Source organism: Neolamprologus multifasciatus, chromosome 7 (assembly GCF_963576455.1).
Source record: "Neolamprologus multifasciatus chromosome 7, fNeoMul1.2, whole genome shotgun sequence".
NCBI classification, from domain to species: Eukaryota; Metazoa; Chordata; class Actinopteri; order Cichliformes; family Cichlidae; genus Neolamprologus; species Neolamprologus multifasciatus.
This window is the reverse complement of record NC_140445.1, coordinates 57098842-57116158: the sequence shown is the minus strand read 5'-3', so window position 1 is coordinate 57116158 and position 17317 is coordinate 57098842. Positions and strand designations below refer to the sequence as shown.

Genomic DNA, 17317 nt, shown 5'->3' with positions numbered 1-17317 from the left:
GCGAGGCTGCCGGACACAGGCGCCACCGGGCCCTCTGACCACCACCAGTAGGCAAATATGGGGTTAGTATCTTGCCCAAGGATATGCAGCCAGGAGGCAGCCTGGGATCGAACCACCGACCTTCTGATTAGTGGCTGACCTGCTACAGCCACCCCGAGTCATAGGTTGTCATGTATATTAATTCTCAACACATCTTTATAGGATGGACACATATATATATAGATACTGGGTCAGACCCACTCAGCTCAGGAATTTACAATAATGAAAATTCCTGAGCAAAGGAAGACAAAACAGGCAGTATAAATGGCTATTTCTCTAATGAGCTACATAAACATATAAAGAATTCAGAGGGGTATATGACTTAAAATATAATGGCTTTCATATTTCTGATCAAATCTACTATTTGGATGGCACTAAGGGTTGGAAGAGCACTGTTGCTTCACAGCAAGAAGGTCCTATGTTTGAATCTTTCTGTCTGTGTGGGTTCTAACCAGGTACTCCGGTTTTCTCCCACCATCCAAAGTGTAGGTTAGGTGATCCTAATTGGCTGTAGGTTTGAATGCAAGTTTGAATGGTTGTCTGTTGGCTTTGTGATGCACTCGTGAACTCTCCACGGAGTCTCTGGCCTCCATTATAAACTGGGATATGCTCAAGCATCCCACAACCCTGTTTCCAAAAAGTGGAGAAAAAATGGATAGTTGGATACTCTGATGACAATATATAGTGGTAAAAATTAGTGGTTTCATTTTTTGATTAAATAGTTGCTCTCACTGGGTTGAGTTTTTGTTTTTTTGTTGTTGTTTTTTTTGTAATTGCAGGCCTTATTGCATTTTGTTCTTTTTCATTTCTTTTTGGCTACAATTTGCAAGTTTATAATTGTGGATTGTATAATTGTAAAAAATTGTTTATTTTTTTAAACAAATAAAAAAGCCAAAAAAAAAAACCCGACTTCTGTTTACTTGTGCTTGTTTATGTGACTGCTTCTTTTATGTGTCTGAATATGTAATAGCCAAGCTTCTCTTCATTTTTGTAGCCTCTGTCTTTGACAGATGAATTTCCCCTTGGGAATCAATAAAATGTAACAACATTAATACTATACAAAATATATAATTAATGTATTTATTTATTTAAATAATAAGCAACATGTTTAGGCAATAAGTGATGGTTTTGTAGCTTTTTTGACAGTGGCATTTATGAATGAAGTATGTTTTGTCGCCTTTGAGGACGTGGCGGTTCTTGGCCAATCCAATCAACGATGTTCTCTTGAAGTGGACCAATGAACAAGCGACATCGCATTCGGCTTCTCGTAACCTGATTGGTTGATTTTTGTTCTAGCACAGGAAGTGCATGGGTGTGTTTCCGAGGGGTGGACGTAAGGCTACAGCGACGAACTTTGTAGAAGAAACCGGTGAGTACTCAAAATAAATTAGGTAAAATCTCTAAAAGAATATGGCAAAGTGTATTTCTCCAATAGTGACTTAAAGTGGTCCGTTATGATGGTGCTGACTTATCCGCATTGAGCGCTTTAAATTGCAAGACTAATAGGGGGAAAAACTAGCGGTATCCTGGGTTAGCCAGTCTGCTATTAATGCCTCACCTTGGTATGGATGGTAACGGTCTTAGAAATAACGGTCACAAACTGTTGCTTCTAACTTTAATACAAAAAAGGCAAGATTTAAGTTGTCGAGATAAAAAAAAAAAATTATATCGCTTGCCACGCTAAAGCCAGTATAATGGTGAGCTTTTTTGATCACAGGATGATAAAATGACCAAAAATTAGAATATATGGGATAGCAACCCGGCAACTCTGTAAAACCGTTATTAGGTGTGTTTTTGCAAGTTTTTGGTAAACTTGTCTTTTAGATATGTGAACAGGTAGCTTAACCTCATAAGTGTGCTTAAAAGCTCAAATCTGTGGATGTTTGGAGCAAAAGATCATGCAGCATGTTTTGAAGAGAAATCTGTACTCAATTGCCAGTTTATTAAGTATAGCAAGCTTTACGCCGTACAGTAAAAGACAATAACCATGTAATTAATCGTTGTTCAGGAGCATAATGTTTTAGTTTGTAGCGTTACTGGTGGTTTACTCACAGGAGTCGGTTTAACATGATGTGGACATCATATTCATACCTCCATTAAAATGCAGTTAGATTAGGGGGGAAGGGGGAAAAGCAATTTTAAATCACATTTTGTATGAGAATTTTTTTTTTCATATGCTCCATTAACATGTTTTGGTTTAATACTTTGTTGTGTGGAGTGACTGTGTAATATGCTGGGAACTGTCGAGTAGATTATGGTAATAACAATGTGTGGAACACCAGCTTCCAGAAAGCAGCAGTAGAACAAATAAAGGATTGCATAAGCTGTGAAAGATTAGCAGTACTTGTGGTATTTGGCTGTCCTTTGAGTCATATACTGGCAACCAGCAATGAATGAATGAAATCAAAAGACAGGATTAGTAATGACTGCATGCTTTCATGCCATGATAAAGAAATGGGTTTAGGAGGATGACAATGGCTTTTTGGTGACTTTTTTTCTCCCCTCCAAACTCCTGATCTAGACGGTGCTTGTACGTGCACAGGATGGAGCTGCGGCCACTCATCATGTGTTTTGCTCTCTGCGTGGTTTACGCCACCAGCAAACCCACAGACAAGAAGGAACGTGTGCACCACGATGAACCTCTCAGCAACCGAGAGCACGATGATACGGAGAACTTTGACTATGACCATGAAGCCTTTCTGGGACAGGAAGAGGCTAAGACTTTTGACCAGCTCACACCAGAAGAGAGCAAGGAGAGGCTCGGGTAACAACACTGTCTTCTGCTTTTTTTTAAAGTCATTGGGGGATGTTTGTAATTACCTGAATACTTTGAGGAATTATGCAGATACAAATGAATCCCAAAATTGGTTGAAAAAGTAATTCTTGTGGTACATTTTGTTTTGATCATGCTTATCTGAGATGACAAAACTTTAGGGGTGAAAAAATGAACCTTTTCTAATTTTTCTGCTCTTTCTTTCCAGCATGTTGGTTGAGCGTATAGATGAGGATAAAGATGGTTACGTGACTGTTGAGGAAATGAAGAAGTGGATCAAGCACGCACAGAAGAGGTGGATCTATGATGATGTGGATCGACAGTGGAAGAGTCATGACCTCAACGGGGATAACGTGGTGTCCTGGGAGGAATACAAGAATGCCACTTATGGATACATTCTGGGTACACAGGCAGACAACTTTCGTTTCATACGTTAGCTTTATTTTTATAGACAAATGTACTTTGCCACTCTTGGACTCACACTGAAAAATGCTGTGTCTTCTGACTCGCAGATGATCCCGACCCTGAAGATGGCTTCAGTTACAGGCAGATGATGGCTCGTGATGAGAGGAGATTCAAAATGGCTGACCAGGACAATGACATGAAAGCTAACAAGGAGGAGTTTACAGCCTTCCTTCACCCTGAGGAGTATGACCACATGAAAGACATCGTAGTGCTGGTGAGAGACACACTCACAAAGGTGCTACATACTGAAACCAACTGGATATCTTCCTTATCCTTTCTCACTATGTACTTTTTTTTTCTTCTTCTTTTTTTTTTAAGGAAACTATGGAAGACATTGACAAGAATGGAGATGGCTTAATTGACCTGGATGAGTACATAGGTGAGTTCTGACAGCCTACCAGCATCATTATTAGTTTGTACCACACGATTTTTGGTGATTGGAGGAGGCAAACCAACACATATTAAGTTTTATTATATTTTATAGGCCACGTTGCATTTCTAGCACTTGCTTCATCACTCAATGTGTTCCTGTCTGTTTGTGGTCTAGGAGACATGTACAACCAGGAGGGAGACACCTCAGAACCTGAGTGGGTGAAGACTGAGAGGGAGCAGTTTACTGAATTCAGAGACAAAAATAAGGACGGGAAGATGGACAAGGAGGAGACCAGAGACTGGATCCTGCCCAGTGACTATGACCACGCTGAGGCTGAGGCCAAGCATCTGGTCTATGAGTCTGATGCAGACAAAGTGAGTACTGTAAAATGTCAAAATTACTTCTTTCTTTCATTTTGTTCCTTGTGACTTTACTTTTATCTGCACCGTGAGTTTAGGTATAGAAAGTGAAAGTGGACTCATGCCCACACTGGTTAGAAAATTTTTAAGTTTTTGAATATGTAGCAAAATTGACTTGACCTAGTAAATTGTTAACTGTGATCCCAAACACTAGTCGAGACCAGACCAGTCAGCGAGATCATGATCAGCTCATACCAGTGTTCAGAAAATACTGGTGTATCTGTAATCAAAACTCAATTGGAGGCCTTTAAAATAGCTTGAAAGGCAGACCATTGTGTTAGTTCAAACATATAGGACAAACTGAATGCCTATAGCAGATGGTTTCTTGTGTTTCTTTTGTCAGGATGGTCGTCTCACCAAAGCCGAAATTGTGGATAAGTATGACCTGTTTGTGGGCAGCCAGGCGACCGACTTCGGGGAGGCGCTGACTCGACACGATGAGTTCTAAAATCCGCCTGCCTCCAAAGACTGTGTGCTCTTCTTGTGTGCCACCTTTTAGCCGTGGAGTGTTTTTTAAACAAGATGAGCTCGCCTAATTGAACGCCACAGACAATAATTTATTTGATTTCTTGAATGTGTCCCATTGCGCACACACACACACTAACATTCTAAGCAACTTGCACACCATCGGCCAGTGTGAGCTCATGTTAAGCAATGCCTCAGATTGGGATATATAATGCCGGCCTTTGCTCTGCTTCCATACACTACGTTTTTTTTTTTTTGCCCATGTCAGGTAAAAGACAAATATTCTCAATCAGATATTATTTTCTTTGAGAAGACAGTTTCTTTGCATCGCCTTGATTTGTTGCAAAATGCTTCATGGAACAGAGTTTTATTTTGTAGCCTACAGAGTAGCTTGTCACAGCATGTCATTCTGTAGTGCTTTAGACTGAAACATAAAGCAGAATTTGTACCATTGCGCTGTAATTGGGCTCAAACTAAACTTTACTTGTACTTTGTTTTTCATTTATTCATATTATGGTGATGCTGGAGTAACAGCTGTTTGTAACAAGGAGGTATATGTTGAATTCCAGTGGCAATGGAGACCATTTGGTCGAGTGCAATACAGTATCATCAGTTGGACCAGGCTTTGTTTGCTAAGCTGGGCCTAAACCTTCCACGTTAACAAAATCTGCACATCCCAACCGAGGTGCTTCGTGTTAGCTGAAGGAATACAGATGAATTTAGGGACTGATGGATGCTTCGTCCTCAATGCTGCCTCCTTTCTTCTATCTCATCACCTCATTAGTGTGAGTGCGTGTGCGTGCATGTGAATCCGTGTGTACATATTTACTTGTATTCTTGATGACTTGTTTTTTTTTTTGCTTTTATTGTTACATTTTTGTTTGATTCAGCTGAACTAATTTGTGTGCCAACCAAAATCTTTGTCCTGTTTTGTAAGCAATTTAGTTTAGAAAAAAATGACGTTTCAACATTTCTTTCCCAGATATGTTTGTCATGTTTGTACTATCACTACTAGCATTTATAACCACTGTTAATAATTTTTATGGTATTATATATGACTTTTTTTTACAAGCTCACTGCAGCAACAGCCTTTCACTAGTGACTTTACTGTAAATAAGTTGTTCAGCAAAGTGAGCACTCTAACAATCAGGTCCAGTTTTTGTGATTGAGAACAAAGTCTCAATAAAAATTTAAATTAAAAAAAGGAGTGTTTTGGTTTCTTTATTCTTTTGTGTTGGTTAAGCTGTCAGAAGCTTTCTGCTGTATAACAGCTATTCTCTGGAAAGCTAAACATACTAATTGCTCAGTTAATGTCTTCTACAAACTTCACATTCCTAATAAATAATCTTATAAAAATTTCATCATATTAAGTGGAAGCTGAAAAATATCAGCACTTGTATTAACAGTGAAGGAAAAACACAGTTCAGAATGTTCACCTGCTTGTTGTCTTCCTTCCACCTTCTTTTTCAGACATTCATTTTCCCTTCTGAGCTCACTATAATACCAATGTTGGTGTTTTTATATACAAAAGTGTCAGAACTGAGCTGAATGCACACAGTATTTAATGAATGCAGCGAAGTCACAAACTATTCAGAATAGGGCGTGATGAATATTAACAATTTTTTCTTTTGAGGTCTTTGTGATCTTTAGATTCACATTCACTTACCTGATGCTATTCATTAGGAGCCTTAACCTTGAAGTTTTTACAGAAAAATGTTTTTTTTTTTATCCTGCATTGATGTATAAAAATGTGAGAAGAACAGGATTTATCTGCAGAATATTCAAGACTGAGTGCTGGCCTGCTACACTGACAAACTTATTAAAGGAAGAATCAGTAGTATGCACAACCTTTCACCTTTTGTATCTTTAGATTTCTAGTGTCTATAACCATCTGTCAGTGGCCCATAACGACAAAAACTGAAACCATATCTTTAGACACGCTATGCTGAAAGTTAAACTATGGCCAATTCTGACCTGCCTTTATTTCTGAAGTAGCCCAATAGCCCGAGGCTGCCACCAGCGTTTTTCACTGTAGAGTTTGCATCAACCAGTTTATGAGTGTTTGCCTGATGCTGTGCTTGCAGTTCTTTCTAACGAGTTTTGTCCTGTCAAATCAGAAAAAGCAAGTAAGTCCTTAAAATACTGTTTGGAAAATTCAAAGCTTGCTTCCTGTGCTCGAGTAGCTTCTGTAATTAAATTAAAAGAGCATTTAGTATAGCTAACCGTAGGAAGAGTCCCTGTGGTTGTAGAATTTCTTTTCTTCCCCCCCACATCACAGTTTATGAAGCCGTTTTCCTACCAGGAAATAGTTTCTCCTGTTCTGTGGCTTGATAAAGATCTATAGAAGTTCCTTGGCTTTTTTCCCACTGACATGCAGTGTATGTTGACATAGATCTGAAAAGGTCCATCAGAATGGAGCCTTTAAGAGTAGATGAACAGATTGGGTACTGATGGCACTCGGTGTTTGAAATACTGAGAGATTAAAACTTCAGATGTGTCCATGCCTGTTGTAACATGTGCTCCCCTGTTCTCTTTGATTTCAAACTGATGTTCCGTGATGAATGTACACATATTTTATACTAATTTTATGCTGTAAGTACATTCATAAGTGTAAATCTCTTCTCATCAAAATTCATAACGCTGTGGAACCTTAGATGCACAGGTAAGTGGCTTTTCAAATGTGGCTGTGCTTTGCACTGTGACTTTAAATGTAGATTTTGTACTCGTGTCATGTGATGGCAGCTGCTGGGGTTTTAACAGCTGCAAAAAGACGTCACTGACTGGAATGTGACCAGAAAATCAGACATTTCTGTGATTATCCCTTTGAACATTCTGATTACTGATAAACGATCATCATCAAGTATGTGTTGTGCTCTTTGCCACAACATGTACATAAACTGGAGCTGCATTTATCCCTGTGGATTTAAATGTTAGCCTTACATAGTCCTCTGATATTACAGCAAGTATTTTGCTTGTGACACCACCGACCCCCCATATTCAGTCTGGATGGAATTTTAGCAGCTTTTCACTGAGATTTGTGTATATTTATGTTTTTGAAATATATTTCACATATTTCATCATATTCAGGGTAAACTCGTATATTTGGTTCTGTTGTTAGTGTGAAATGTTTGGACAACAAAATCTCAATTTATGCTAACATTTGTTTTAAAACAGTGTGTTCTTTATTTGTATTGCATTTTCATAGTATCCTTATTATCTTATTTAGACTATGACTACTGTATGTGTTATGAATGGATCAGCATGGTGTATTTCATGCTACATGTTACACGTTACATGTTGTTTTACATATAGACTAATAAGCCACAACTTTCAAACCATGTGTCAAAATATCATGGAGGTTCCTCTTGTGTTACTAAAACATTATTCAGAAAAATTGACTCCAGGTCTTCGGTACGTCACGGATGTTCAGTAAGATTAGTATGTGAAGAGTCCAAGTCATTAACTTAGCCTCTTTGTCATGTTTGTGGGAGCCTCTGTGAGCATCATTCTGCTTAAGGAGGCCACTGCTGCCGGGGAGTGCCATCTCACTGCATAGGTTTCCTTAATCTGCAGCTATGCAACTATTTGGGTGAGTGGCACCATCAAAGCAACAGGATTCAGGATTTCCAAGGAGAACATTGCACTTTGGTTTTAATGTTGTAGCTTATTAGTGCAAACACATGCAGGCCTTTTTTGACGTGGCCCTTCAAGTGCGCTGTGTATACACACAGTCTTCATTTATGCCTTCAGAACAGCAGAGCCAGCCTTTAGTGCTTCTTTGTTTCTCCATGATTTCTCCATCTTCGTCTTACCTGCTCCATCTTCTGTCGCCCGCCTGCGAAATCATAGTGACATCACTTACTAAATGTGATAAAAATGGGATTACAACGAGCCATCACTCTCAGCAGCTCTTCTTCGTCTGACTCTAACTCATCCTCACTGTTCTTGTCTGCATCTTCATCTCCCAGAAAACCATCATCATCCTCCCCCACCCTGCGGTCATCTTGGGTGTTTCCCGAGTTTGTCAATGCCCTTCTTTCCTCAGGATGACTGCTACTGTCTGCTGTCCCGTCGAGACGCTCTGATTCTATTTCATCCAGTGACGTAGAGGGTTGGTACACCTCTGTGCTCAGAGCTACCGCCGTTCGCTCTGGTGTTTCTGGTGGCGTCTCAGTGGGAGAGGTATCTATATGTACCAATGTGGCTTTTAAAGGGACATCCTCTGGGGTGGGTGGGGGTGTGCTTGTCTGCCTGGGGATGGACAATAAAGGCGAATATGAGGGCGTCTTCACGCGAGATTTACGAAAGGGTTTGTCAATTTCTGCTGAAGCGATTCGGGTACGACTGAATGGAATACTGGATTGAGAGGAGGGGCTAGTTGTTGCGTCAACAAGATCATCATTGGAGCCTGTTTGCATATCCGGGCATGCTACAGGTGGAGTTGTATCAGCATCATCGGTTTCAGGGCTTGGGCTGATGTTAGATTGTTCCTCAATAGACTCCGAGTTTGATTCTGGTGGGATACCAGGGGTTTTGTTGGGTGGAGCAGCACCCTGAGTTTTATCTCTTGGGCTCACATTTGCAGGGGCTGTAAAAGTGGGCGAAATGCAAGATATGTTGGTTGGTGTAGAAACATTATTGTCAAAGGTTACAGTTTCAGTGGGGATGGAGCTGGTGTCAGGTACAGCTGTATCTGTGGGTGGGGTCGGTTCTTGACAGTGGGTACATCCATGTTGGATGTAGATTCCTGGGTTTTCAGTAAAGCTGAAGGAAGAATTGTAAGTTCCATATTCTTCACTGCTGTAGGGTACTTCCTCTGTTTGTGGCATAGTATTATGATGACTCATCTGAGGAGTGATTACATTCATCAGATCAACACACAGAGGAATGAAGCTACTTTTTGCACAGAGACACAAAGACGGTGCAAGCAAATCATCCTGAGCAAGATTATTTGAATATGCAGATTGCCCTCGAGTCTCACAGACTTATAAAGTCCTCTGAATATTCAAATACTGTATAAACTTTAACATTAGAAATAGTAGATTCGACAAACAGGGTCCATGTGACATTTCTTGACCACGCCTTTTGTGCGTGTTATTCTTTAATAGGAAGTTTGAGTTAAATCTGCAGATGAAGGCCATGAGATGGGGTTGGAAATTTTGGAACTAGTGAGGAAGTTGTATCTTGTATTTACATGAATTTTATTATTTATTCAGTTTGGTAAAACCTGATCATTTACTTTTAGCAGAATTAGAAGAGTTCAGATGTAAAACTGCAATTAAATCCCTTAGTTGGTTTTGGATAGAAGATAAATATGCTATAAAAGTAACATTAAAAGGACAAGCAGTTTTTACTAAAGGAAAAAAAATATGGTGAGGATACAGATAACTCTAAAACAAACAAACAAACAAACAAACAAACAAACAAACAAACAAACAGGCCACTCACCAGCTGGAACCACCGTAAGCTCTGTGGGAGTAAATGCCAGAATATTTTGGATCACATTCAGACAAATAAAACAATGTTAATTTTAATTTTAGTAAACATTTTAGTCATAAATTATCTTACGACATTGGGATGTTTGCCTTGTGCTACACAGCCTCTCTCCAATGGGCCTCTCTTTCCCTTCTGTTTCTTCTTCAGCCACATCAGTATAGACAGGACACATCCAAGTGCAGTCATAAACACCATGCTCAGAAACAACGCTTTGCCCACTGTGCAGCCGATCACGTGATCACCTCGCAGTGGACCATAGGGGACTGAGGCAAACAAAGTAAAACATGAAGAGCCTGTTTTAGTCTGCAGGATTATTAGCAATCAGCAGTGTATACACGTGTGCAGATGGGTCACCTTACTTGGTTGCCCTTCAGGTAACACCTCCACAACTACGGTAGCAAACGTGGCATCACCTGATTCCTGATCTACAGCCATAACCTGCAAAGTATTTTAATGACATCATTATCTTATTTACATGCATCTTTTATGAGACTTTCGTGGAAGACAGAGGGCAAGTGGAGCACAGAAAACATGATTCACATAGACCTAATATAAACTCGCCTATGTTATTAGTAACTACAGGGAGACACTGGTTGTAATATTTTAGCCAATCAATTTTACATTGTTACATATTGGTTATATTTCCCCCCACCAGTTCTTACTGTGTTTCTACAATTTTAGTATACAAAGACAATGTTATTGAATATATATGAACTATTTTATACTACTTTATTTAAATTCTCTGTAATGTATGATTCAATTCAATTCAATGTTTAAAAAGTGCTAAATGTAAGTAACACAACATAAGGTTTGTAGCCTGTACAGTTTCGAGGCTCACCTCCAGAACATATTCCTGTTCTGGTTTGAGTTCACTGGTCTTGGCTATCAGGAGACCCTCCTGTGTGACTTGATAGATGTCTGTGTGATTGGATGTGGGATTGAAGGTGAAGTAGATCATTGGATTGAAACCCTGTGAGTTTGTAGAGAAAAAAGGTGACGCATTACAGACTGCACTGACCATCGGCAGCATGGTTGTATCTGTGCATGTCACAGTGCATACTTGGTTAAAATCTTGGTCGTGTACATGTAGCACTAGTGCTTTGCTACCGTAAGTATCGACCAGAGAGGCTGGACTTTTTCCTGCAACTACAAAGCCACGATATTCAGGCTTGTCAAACTCTGGAGAAAACTGGTTCGCTGCCAGAACTCGGACGAACACTGTAGCAACAGAATACTTCCTGGGGTCGTTATCCTGATATGCCTGGGTGAATGACATAGAGACAAAAAGCCACAGTAATAAGATTGGTATTGAAGAAGACGTCATACATGTTAAACCTGCCACTTACAGTGTGTTTGAGCCTTACCATGACCTGAAGACACAGCAGTGGAGTTATGAGCCTGTCTCTCACCCCTCGAGTGAGCCTCGTCTCACCTGTCAGCCTGTCCATCGTGAAATGTTCATCATCATCTCCTGCAACCCAGAAAAACCCAGTTACAGATACAAACACAGAACATTTTTAAATACTGATTTGTGCTGCTGGTTATCTTACCTGACAGGATGGTGTAACTCAGTGAAGAGTTGAGTCCTCTGTCTCCATCCACTGCATGAATAGGACCAGGAGAAAAGTCCAACAAAATGTCCTGCAATATTATACATATTTGTTCAAATCAGCTCTAATAAAGTAGTAACCCAGCCACTGGATCTGAGTCTTGTTTGAACTGTGACAGGGAATTATAAAAATGCCAGATAACATAAAATTATTTTTGATAGAATCTAAATAAAAAAATAAAGGAAATTCAGCTTTTTTTTAAATTTAATATCCTTTGTTTTGTTTTTTAAGAAAATAAAGCTCAGAGCATTATCTTGGGTGTTTTGATCTGCTAAAACTAACATTTTGGACTTTGTCAGCTTTACGTTTACCAAGCTCTGAGCGACTGATAGCCACACACTGTGTAGCTCTGATGACATGTGTGTGCCATCTGTGAGGGAGGGTTTAGCACCTGACCTCTTCCCCCTCAGTGACGTTGACCGTGTACACAGGGCTGGTGCAGATTTGATTAGTCTCCTGGAAAAGCCACGTGCAGGGCAGGAACTGTGGGTATTGGTCATCTCCATCTTGGACAGTGATGGTGGTACTGGTGCTGATATTGTAGTGCTCAGCAGTGTTCATTTCCTGAAATAAAGACAAGTCAAATATATTACACTGGTCATGAAGCATGAAATACAGTGAAGCTTTTCTTACAGTCTTACAATCAGGAGAACCAGTGAATCAAATCTTGATTGTATTTTTTATTTTATTTTTTGGGATAAAAAACAATCTAGCAACACATGTATATATTTGCACAATTACTCACGTGATTAGAATTAAAGAAATATAAATTAAATAAATGTACATACTGAGGCATAGATGGTGACAGTAAGCACAGTTTTGGTCTCATAGTCTAGAGGCTTGGCCAGCACCACCTCTCCACTGTTTGGTAGATCAATTTTGAAATATTCAGCATCAGGCTGTGGAATACACACAAATACATAAACAATGATAAATTGTTTGTTTATGCTTCCAATTTTTATTTAAAAGGTAGAAAAATACAACTTACGGATGCCTGGTCAATTGAGTAAATGATGTTGTCATTATCGGCATCTGTGGCCTGGACAGTAAATACCACAGTATTCACTGCAGTCAGCTTGAAAACACAGACAGGCAGAGAAGCACTTGAGGCAGCAGGAGTGGAATTTTTATTGTAATATACACATGCAGAGATTTGCGTGCGTGTATTTTTGAAAGCACTATACCTCACTGATAATAAGAGTCTGGACTGTGTTTTCTGCAAACACAGGTGAATTATCATTCTCATTAAGAATCTTCACCAGGACGCTGTAAACACTCTAAAATAACAGCAAAAAGACACACATATATTCAGCTTTGAATCTGGAATGATACAAAGAGGAATTATGAGTAATATGATGGAAGACAGTGTACCAGAAGGATGCCGTCCTCATGACATGTCAATTCAGCTATTAGGATAGGTCCCAGTGCCTAAAAGATGTAAAACAAGAGGCGACAGGCAGCGCTTTTCATTCAGTGATATGATAACATTGTTAAACATAGCTGTCAAAACAACACATTTCAAATGGAGTCCCTTTCCAAATCAGAAACTTTGTAACCAGAGTCCATCAAAGACACTTATAGAGAAGCTAAGCAGGGTTGGGCCTGGTTAGTACTTCTGTTGATGTTCAGGGTTATTTTTCAAATCTTAATTTAGGCCATTTCTCTTTATTCAGTAAACAGGACATAAGAGTCATGTGAGCACTCAATACCTGTCTAATAACATCAAACATTAATTTGTATAAAGGGATTTTAAATCAATTTAAAAGAATAGACTTGTTGTAATCATAGTTTTTAAGCTGATTTGTGTTGAGTTTTTGAGTTGATTATTAAATATGTAAAGAGTCTTTCCATTCTATAATGATTTGTATAATATATAACTTAGATTTGGTCTGCATTTGGATAACTTAATGCTATAAAGTATAAAATTATAACATTTCTTTCACTGCAGCAATTGCATATTTAAAATAAACACATAGATATGTGGAGATTTGTGCATTGACCACTTTGTTAGGTGCTGCCTGTAAATACAAACTAATGAGCCAATCACATCAGAATGGGGAAGAAAAGTGATTTAATTGATTTTGAACACAGCATGGTTGTCTGTGCCAGATGGGCTGGTCTGGCATCAACAATAAAAAAGAAGAAAACAAAATCCCTTATTAATGCCAGAGGTCACAGGAGAATGGGCAGACCATGCTGGATTTTGAAGCAGATGGTTACAGCAGCAGAAGACTACACCTATATCTGTCAGCGGAGACTACAGTTTGCACAGTTTTAACAAATTGGACAACAGAAAATTGGAAAAAACGTTGCCTGATCTGATGATTATCAATTTCTGCTGTGACATTCAGAATTTGATATAAAACAACATGAAACCATGGATCCAGTAATCTATGCTAGTGATGGTGATGTGATGGTGGGGGGGGTATTTTCTTGGCACAATATGGTCTCCTCCGTATCAACAGATCATTGTTTAAATATCACAGTCTACCTGAGTATTGTTGCTGACCATGTCCATCCCTTTGTGACGACAGCATACCCATTTTTGTTGGCTGATTCCACCGGGATAATGCACCATGTCACAAAGCTAAAATCATCTCGAACTAGTTTTTTGAATATGAAAGTGCATTCACTGCACTCAAACGGCCTCCACAGCTAACAGATCTCTATCCAACAGAGAACCTTTGGGATTTAGTGTAACAGGAGATTCATATCATAGATAGATTCATATCATAGATGTACAACAATCAACAAATCTGCAGCAACTGTGTGATGCTATCATGTCATTTGTTCACAGATCAACCCATTTCCTTCTGTTTATTAAGTTCAGGATTGTTGGGGTTATATGTATTATAAATATTATAGCTTCTTCCTTCTGAAGTCTGTGAGAGAGAGATAATCTAGCTGACCCATTAACAGTTGCCATGATGTAAGAGGATGACAGTAAGAGAAGTTGGGTTTGGGCCAAGAAGGAGATAGTGAGGTTCAACATGTGTTTGTTCCAAATACAGTTTCCTTAGTGTGGCTCAAGGCCACTACAAAAAGTAAATTACACATCTAAATATTTCTGCTTTGTAGACAGCTCCGTTATCAGTGCCATTACCTCTCTGTCAAGCACCCGGTCAGCTGACGTGTTGAGCCGGATGTTGCTTCCATCCAAGAAAAACCAATGTGCATCCTTTCCAATTAGGCTCCACTGCACTCCCTCCATTGTGGTGTCAGCCATTAACTCAGCAACAATCTCTCCCCAAACTGTGTTTTCTTTGATTGCTGCAGATACATTCTGGCCGTCCAAACATCCACCCCAGCCTGACATTCCTGTGCCAAACACAAACACACACTTGAACACATAGACAGGGGGTTAAAGCTTCATTAAGTGTGACCTATAACTTAAGCTTTTGGCTTGACTGTGAGGTGGTTGCACCTGTGACTGTGCGAAGATACAAGAGAACCAGCAGCAAGAAGACTGGAGCCCTGGCAGATGGTCCAGTGAGGGCCATTCCTGGGTTAGGACTCAGGAGCCAGTTCTGCCTGAGTCAAGGCAGCGAAAGAGCAAAAAACAATTAACTAAACATAGTTATTGTTATTAGTGTGTCACATTCAGTGATTCTCTTTAGGTTAAGAGTGTGACATGATACCCAAACACAAATACACTCTACTCTGCCTTATAAATCCAGTTTAATAAACTTAAATTGGGTTTCAGTTGGGGTTTCTTCCATCAGAAAGATCAGACTAGTAATAGTAATAGTAGTAGTAATAGTTAGCTACATGTTTCTCTAACATGCTTTCCTTACTTTTATTCCCAGTTCATCTGCAGACATGTAATCTTAACTCTACTCTGTCAGTGCTGGTAATACTCACATGCCTCCTGTATCGGGGATTTCTAAAGAATTTTTTACTATTCATCAGTGTTCTCATTACATTGTCTTATATCAGAAATACTAACAACTCCCTTTTTTTAAAATCAGACTTAAGGAATCACTGGAATTTTTTTGGGATTTTTTTTTTAGCAGCATCTCTACCTTGACCTTGTTTACTATACCACCAAATAGCTTAACTGTGGGTCTGCGATGCTCTTGAGTAACTGTTTGGATCTGTGAGCACATCCCACTGAAATAACAATTTTACCGCTTATATGAAGTAAAATAAACACACAGAAGCCTGCCTTTACACACGCATCTGAACAGTTTGTTTTATAGATCAAGATTGATCTACCATCCACACTGTTTGCTAAACTTCGGCGGACTGACCTGTTGTTGTCAAATCCGCTGAAGCTAGTTGGTCAGTCTGCATATCCTCCTGACTTCTGATGGACGTGGCATGTCTGAGTCTCAAAACCCCAAAAATCCACCAAACATGGTTAAGAAAGACGCTTTCAAAAATAAAAATAAGTGACAGCAACAGGTAAAACACACACATACACACACATTGACACCGCCCTCCCCACATACATTAAAAAGCAGACAGCAGCTTATGTGTGTCCAGGGATAAATGCCAGCTCAGAGGCTAAAGGCTGAGGGCGTGGCTTACCTGGCCAAAGAGGAAAACACCAAAGAGATTAGAGATGACAGGAACCTGACAATGAGGTCAGAGACTGGGGTCACAAGTGAATTCAAGAGATTTGTATGATACTCTGAGACTGAGACTCTTTACCTTTATAGACATTGTGTCTGGCAAACTCAGCTGTCAGTTTGTTCCTGTATTACAGAGCATAACAAGAACATAATTTTGTTTAGTACATTAGGTCTAGGATGGTCATACATAGATTTAAATTTCAGGCTATGAGATAGTTTAGAAATTTTTAAAAGATTCTAAACATTTTCTTTGGCAATACAGCTCGTCCCTGCTGGATTTGTTCAATTAGCAATTAATGTGTGACAACTAATAGACCCTGACAAGGGATTAGCAGTTCATCTTCTGGAGATTAACCTACATGTCTTTACACACTTATGTCAGCACACCCATGCAAAAACAAACAAACAGAAAAACAGAACCTCCCAAAACAATAAAATTAAGGAGTGTGTACACATACCTTTTGGGATCATTTGATGTAAAATGTTTTTAGTGACAGCAGGGCTGGACTGGGACAGAAAATCAGCTCGGCATTTTGACTAGTGACCGGCCCACCATGGTATTATAGGAAAAGCCATAAAGCCTTTATAATAAAATTAAACCTACACCATCCTCCCTATTCTGGTATTCTAAACAGTACTTAGAAAAAATATATAACAACATAATTTATAATTACATATACTTAACTAATAGGGTTGCCAACTCCCAGCAAAAAAAACAAAAGAAAAAAAATAGGGAACCACTCCCCTACCCTCTGCCTCAAGATGCTTAATTGACAAAACCGATTTTAATTTAATGCATGTATAAAACAAATGCACAGAAATCTAGTATTTTTCTCCAGTACTTATTCAACATCTTTCTTCAACAGAATTGCAGACTGCACAGGTGGTACCTTCCCAAAGGAAAGAATACTATAACTTACAAGGATATATACTAGACTTAATATTTACTGAATACAATAATGGATTTCTATACATTTTACATCAGATGAAAACTTTGGCTGCAAGATTCAGATAATTATTTATTAAAATCTAGACATTTTAAATAAGAATAAGGAAGAAAAGTATTTCTTTGTGGCCCCCTTTCCCTGTTAATGCCCTACCTG

General features: G+C 39.1%; 2 protein-coding genes across 2 annotated transcripts; one reads left to right on the top strand and one right to left on the bottom strand.

Annotated features, from left to right (window-relative positions):
* The first annotated feature begins 1293 nt into the window (after positions 1-1293).
* calub (calumenin b) lies at positions 1294-5671 on the top strand. Its single transcript, XM_085166138.1, has 7 exons — positions 1294-1408; positions 2561-2803; positions 3021-3214; positions 3325-3491; positions 3596-3656; positions 3825-4024; positions 4413-5671. Exons 2-7 carry the CDS (start codon positions 2583-2585, stop codon positions 4515-4517), a joined length of 948 nt encoding a protein of 315 aa, XP_085022264.1. The 5' UTR covers positions 1294-1408; positions 2561-2582; the 3' UTR covers positions 4518-5671.
* Positions 5319-16137, bottom strand: LOC146515604 (uncharacterized). The gene is made up of 16 exons (XM_085166137.1): positions 15891-16137; positions 15065-15171; positions 14744-14958; positions 13012-13068; positions 12825-12917; positions 12629-12715; positions 12429-12539; positions 12037-12204; positions 11581-11671; positions 11395-11501; positions 11091-11291; positions 10869-11000; positions 10390-10468; positions 10103-10293; positions 9983-10003; positions 5319-9381 (listed from the first exon to the last, which is right to left on the bottom strand). The coding sequence occupies exons 2-16, from the start codon at positions 15138-15140 to the stop codon at positions 8389-8391; spliced, it is 2622 nt and encodes an 873-aa protein (XP_085022263.1). The 5' UTR covers positions 15141-15171; positions 15891-16137; the 3' UTR covers positions 5319-8388.
* Positions 16138-17317: the final 1180 nt, after the last annotated feature.

Bases quoted from the DNA above. Each gene is read 5' to 3' on its own strand.
- calub (XM_085166138.1), top strand. From the start codon at position 2,583: ATGGAGCTGCGGCCACTCATCATGTGTTTTGCTCTCTGCGTGGTTTAC. The intron at 2,804-3,020 runs GTAACAACACTG...CTTTCTTTCCAG, and splicing joins GAGAGCAAGGAGAGGCTCGG to CATGTTGGTTGAGCGTATAG. The intron at 4,025-4,412 runs GTGAGTACTGTA...TTCTTTTGTCAG, and splicing joins ATGAGTCTGATGCAGACAAA to GATGGTCGTCTCACCAAAGC.
- LOC146515604 (XM_085166137.1), bottom strand. From the start codon at position 15,140: ATGGCCCTCACTGGACCATCTGCCAGGGCTCCAGTCTTCTTGCTGCTG. The intron at 11,001-11,090 runs GTATGCACTGTG...ACAAACTCACAG, and splicing joins ACGACCAAGATTTTAACCAA to GGTTTCAATCCAATGATCTA. The intron at 10,294-10,389 runs GTAAGGTGACCC...TGTTTGCCTCAG, and splicing joins GTTACCTGAAGGGCAACCAA to TCCCCTATGGTCCACTGCGA.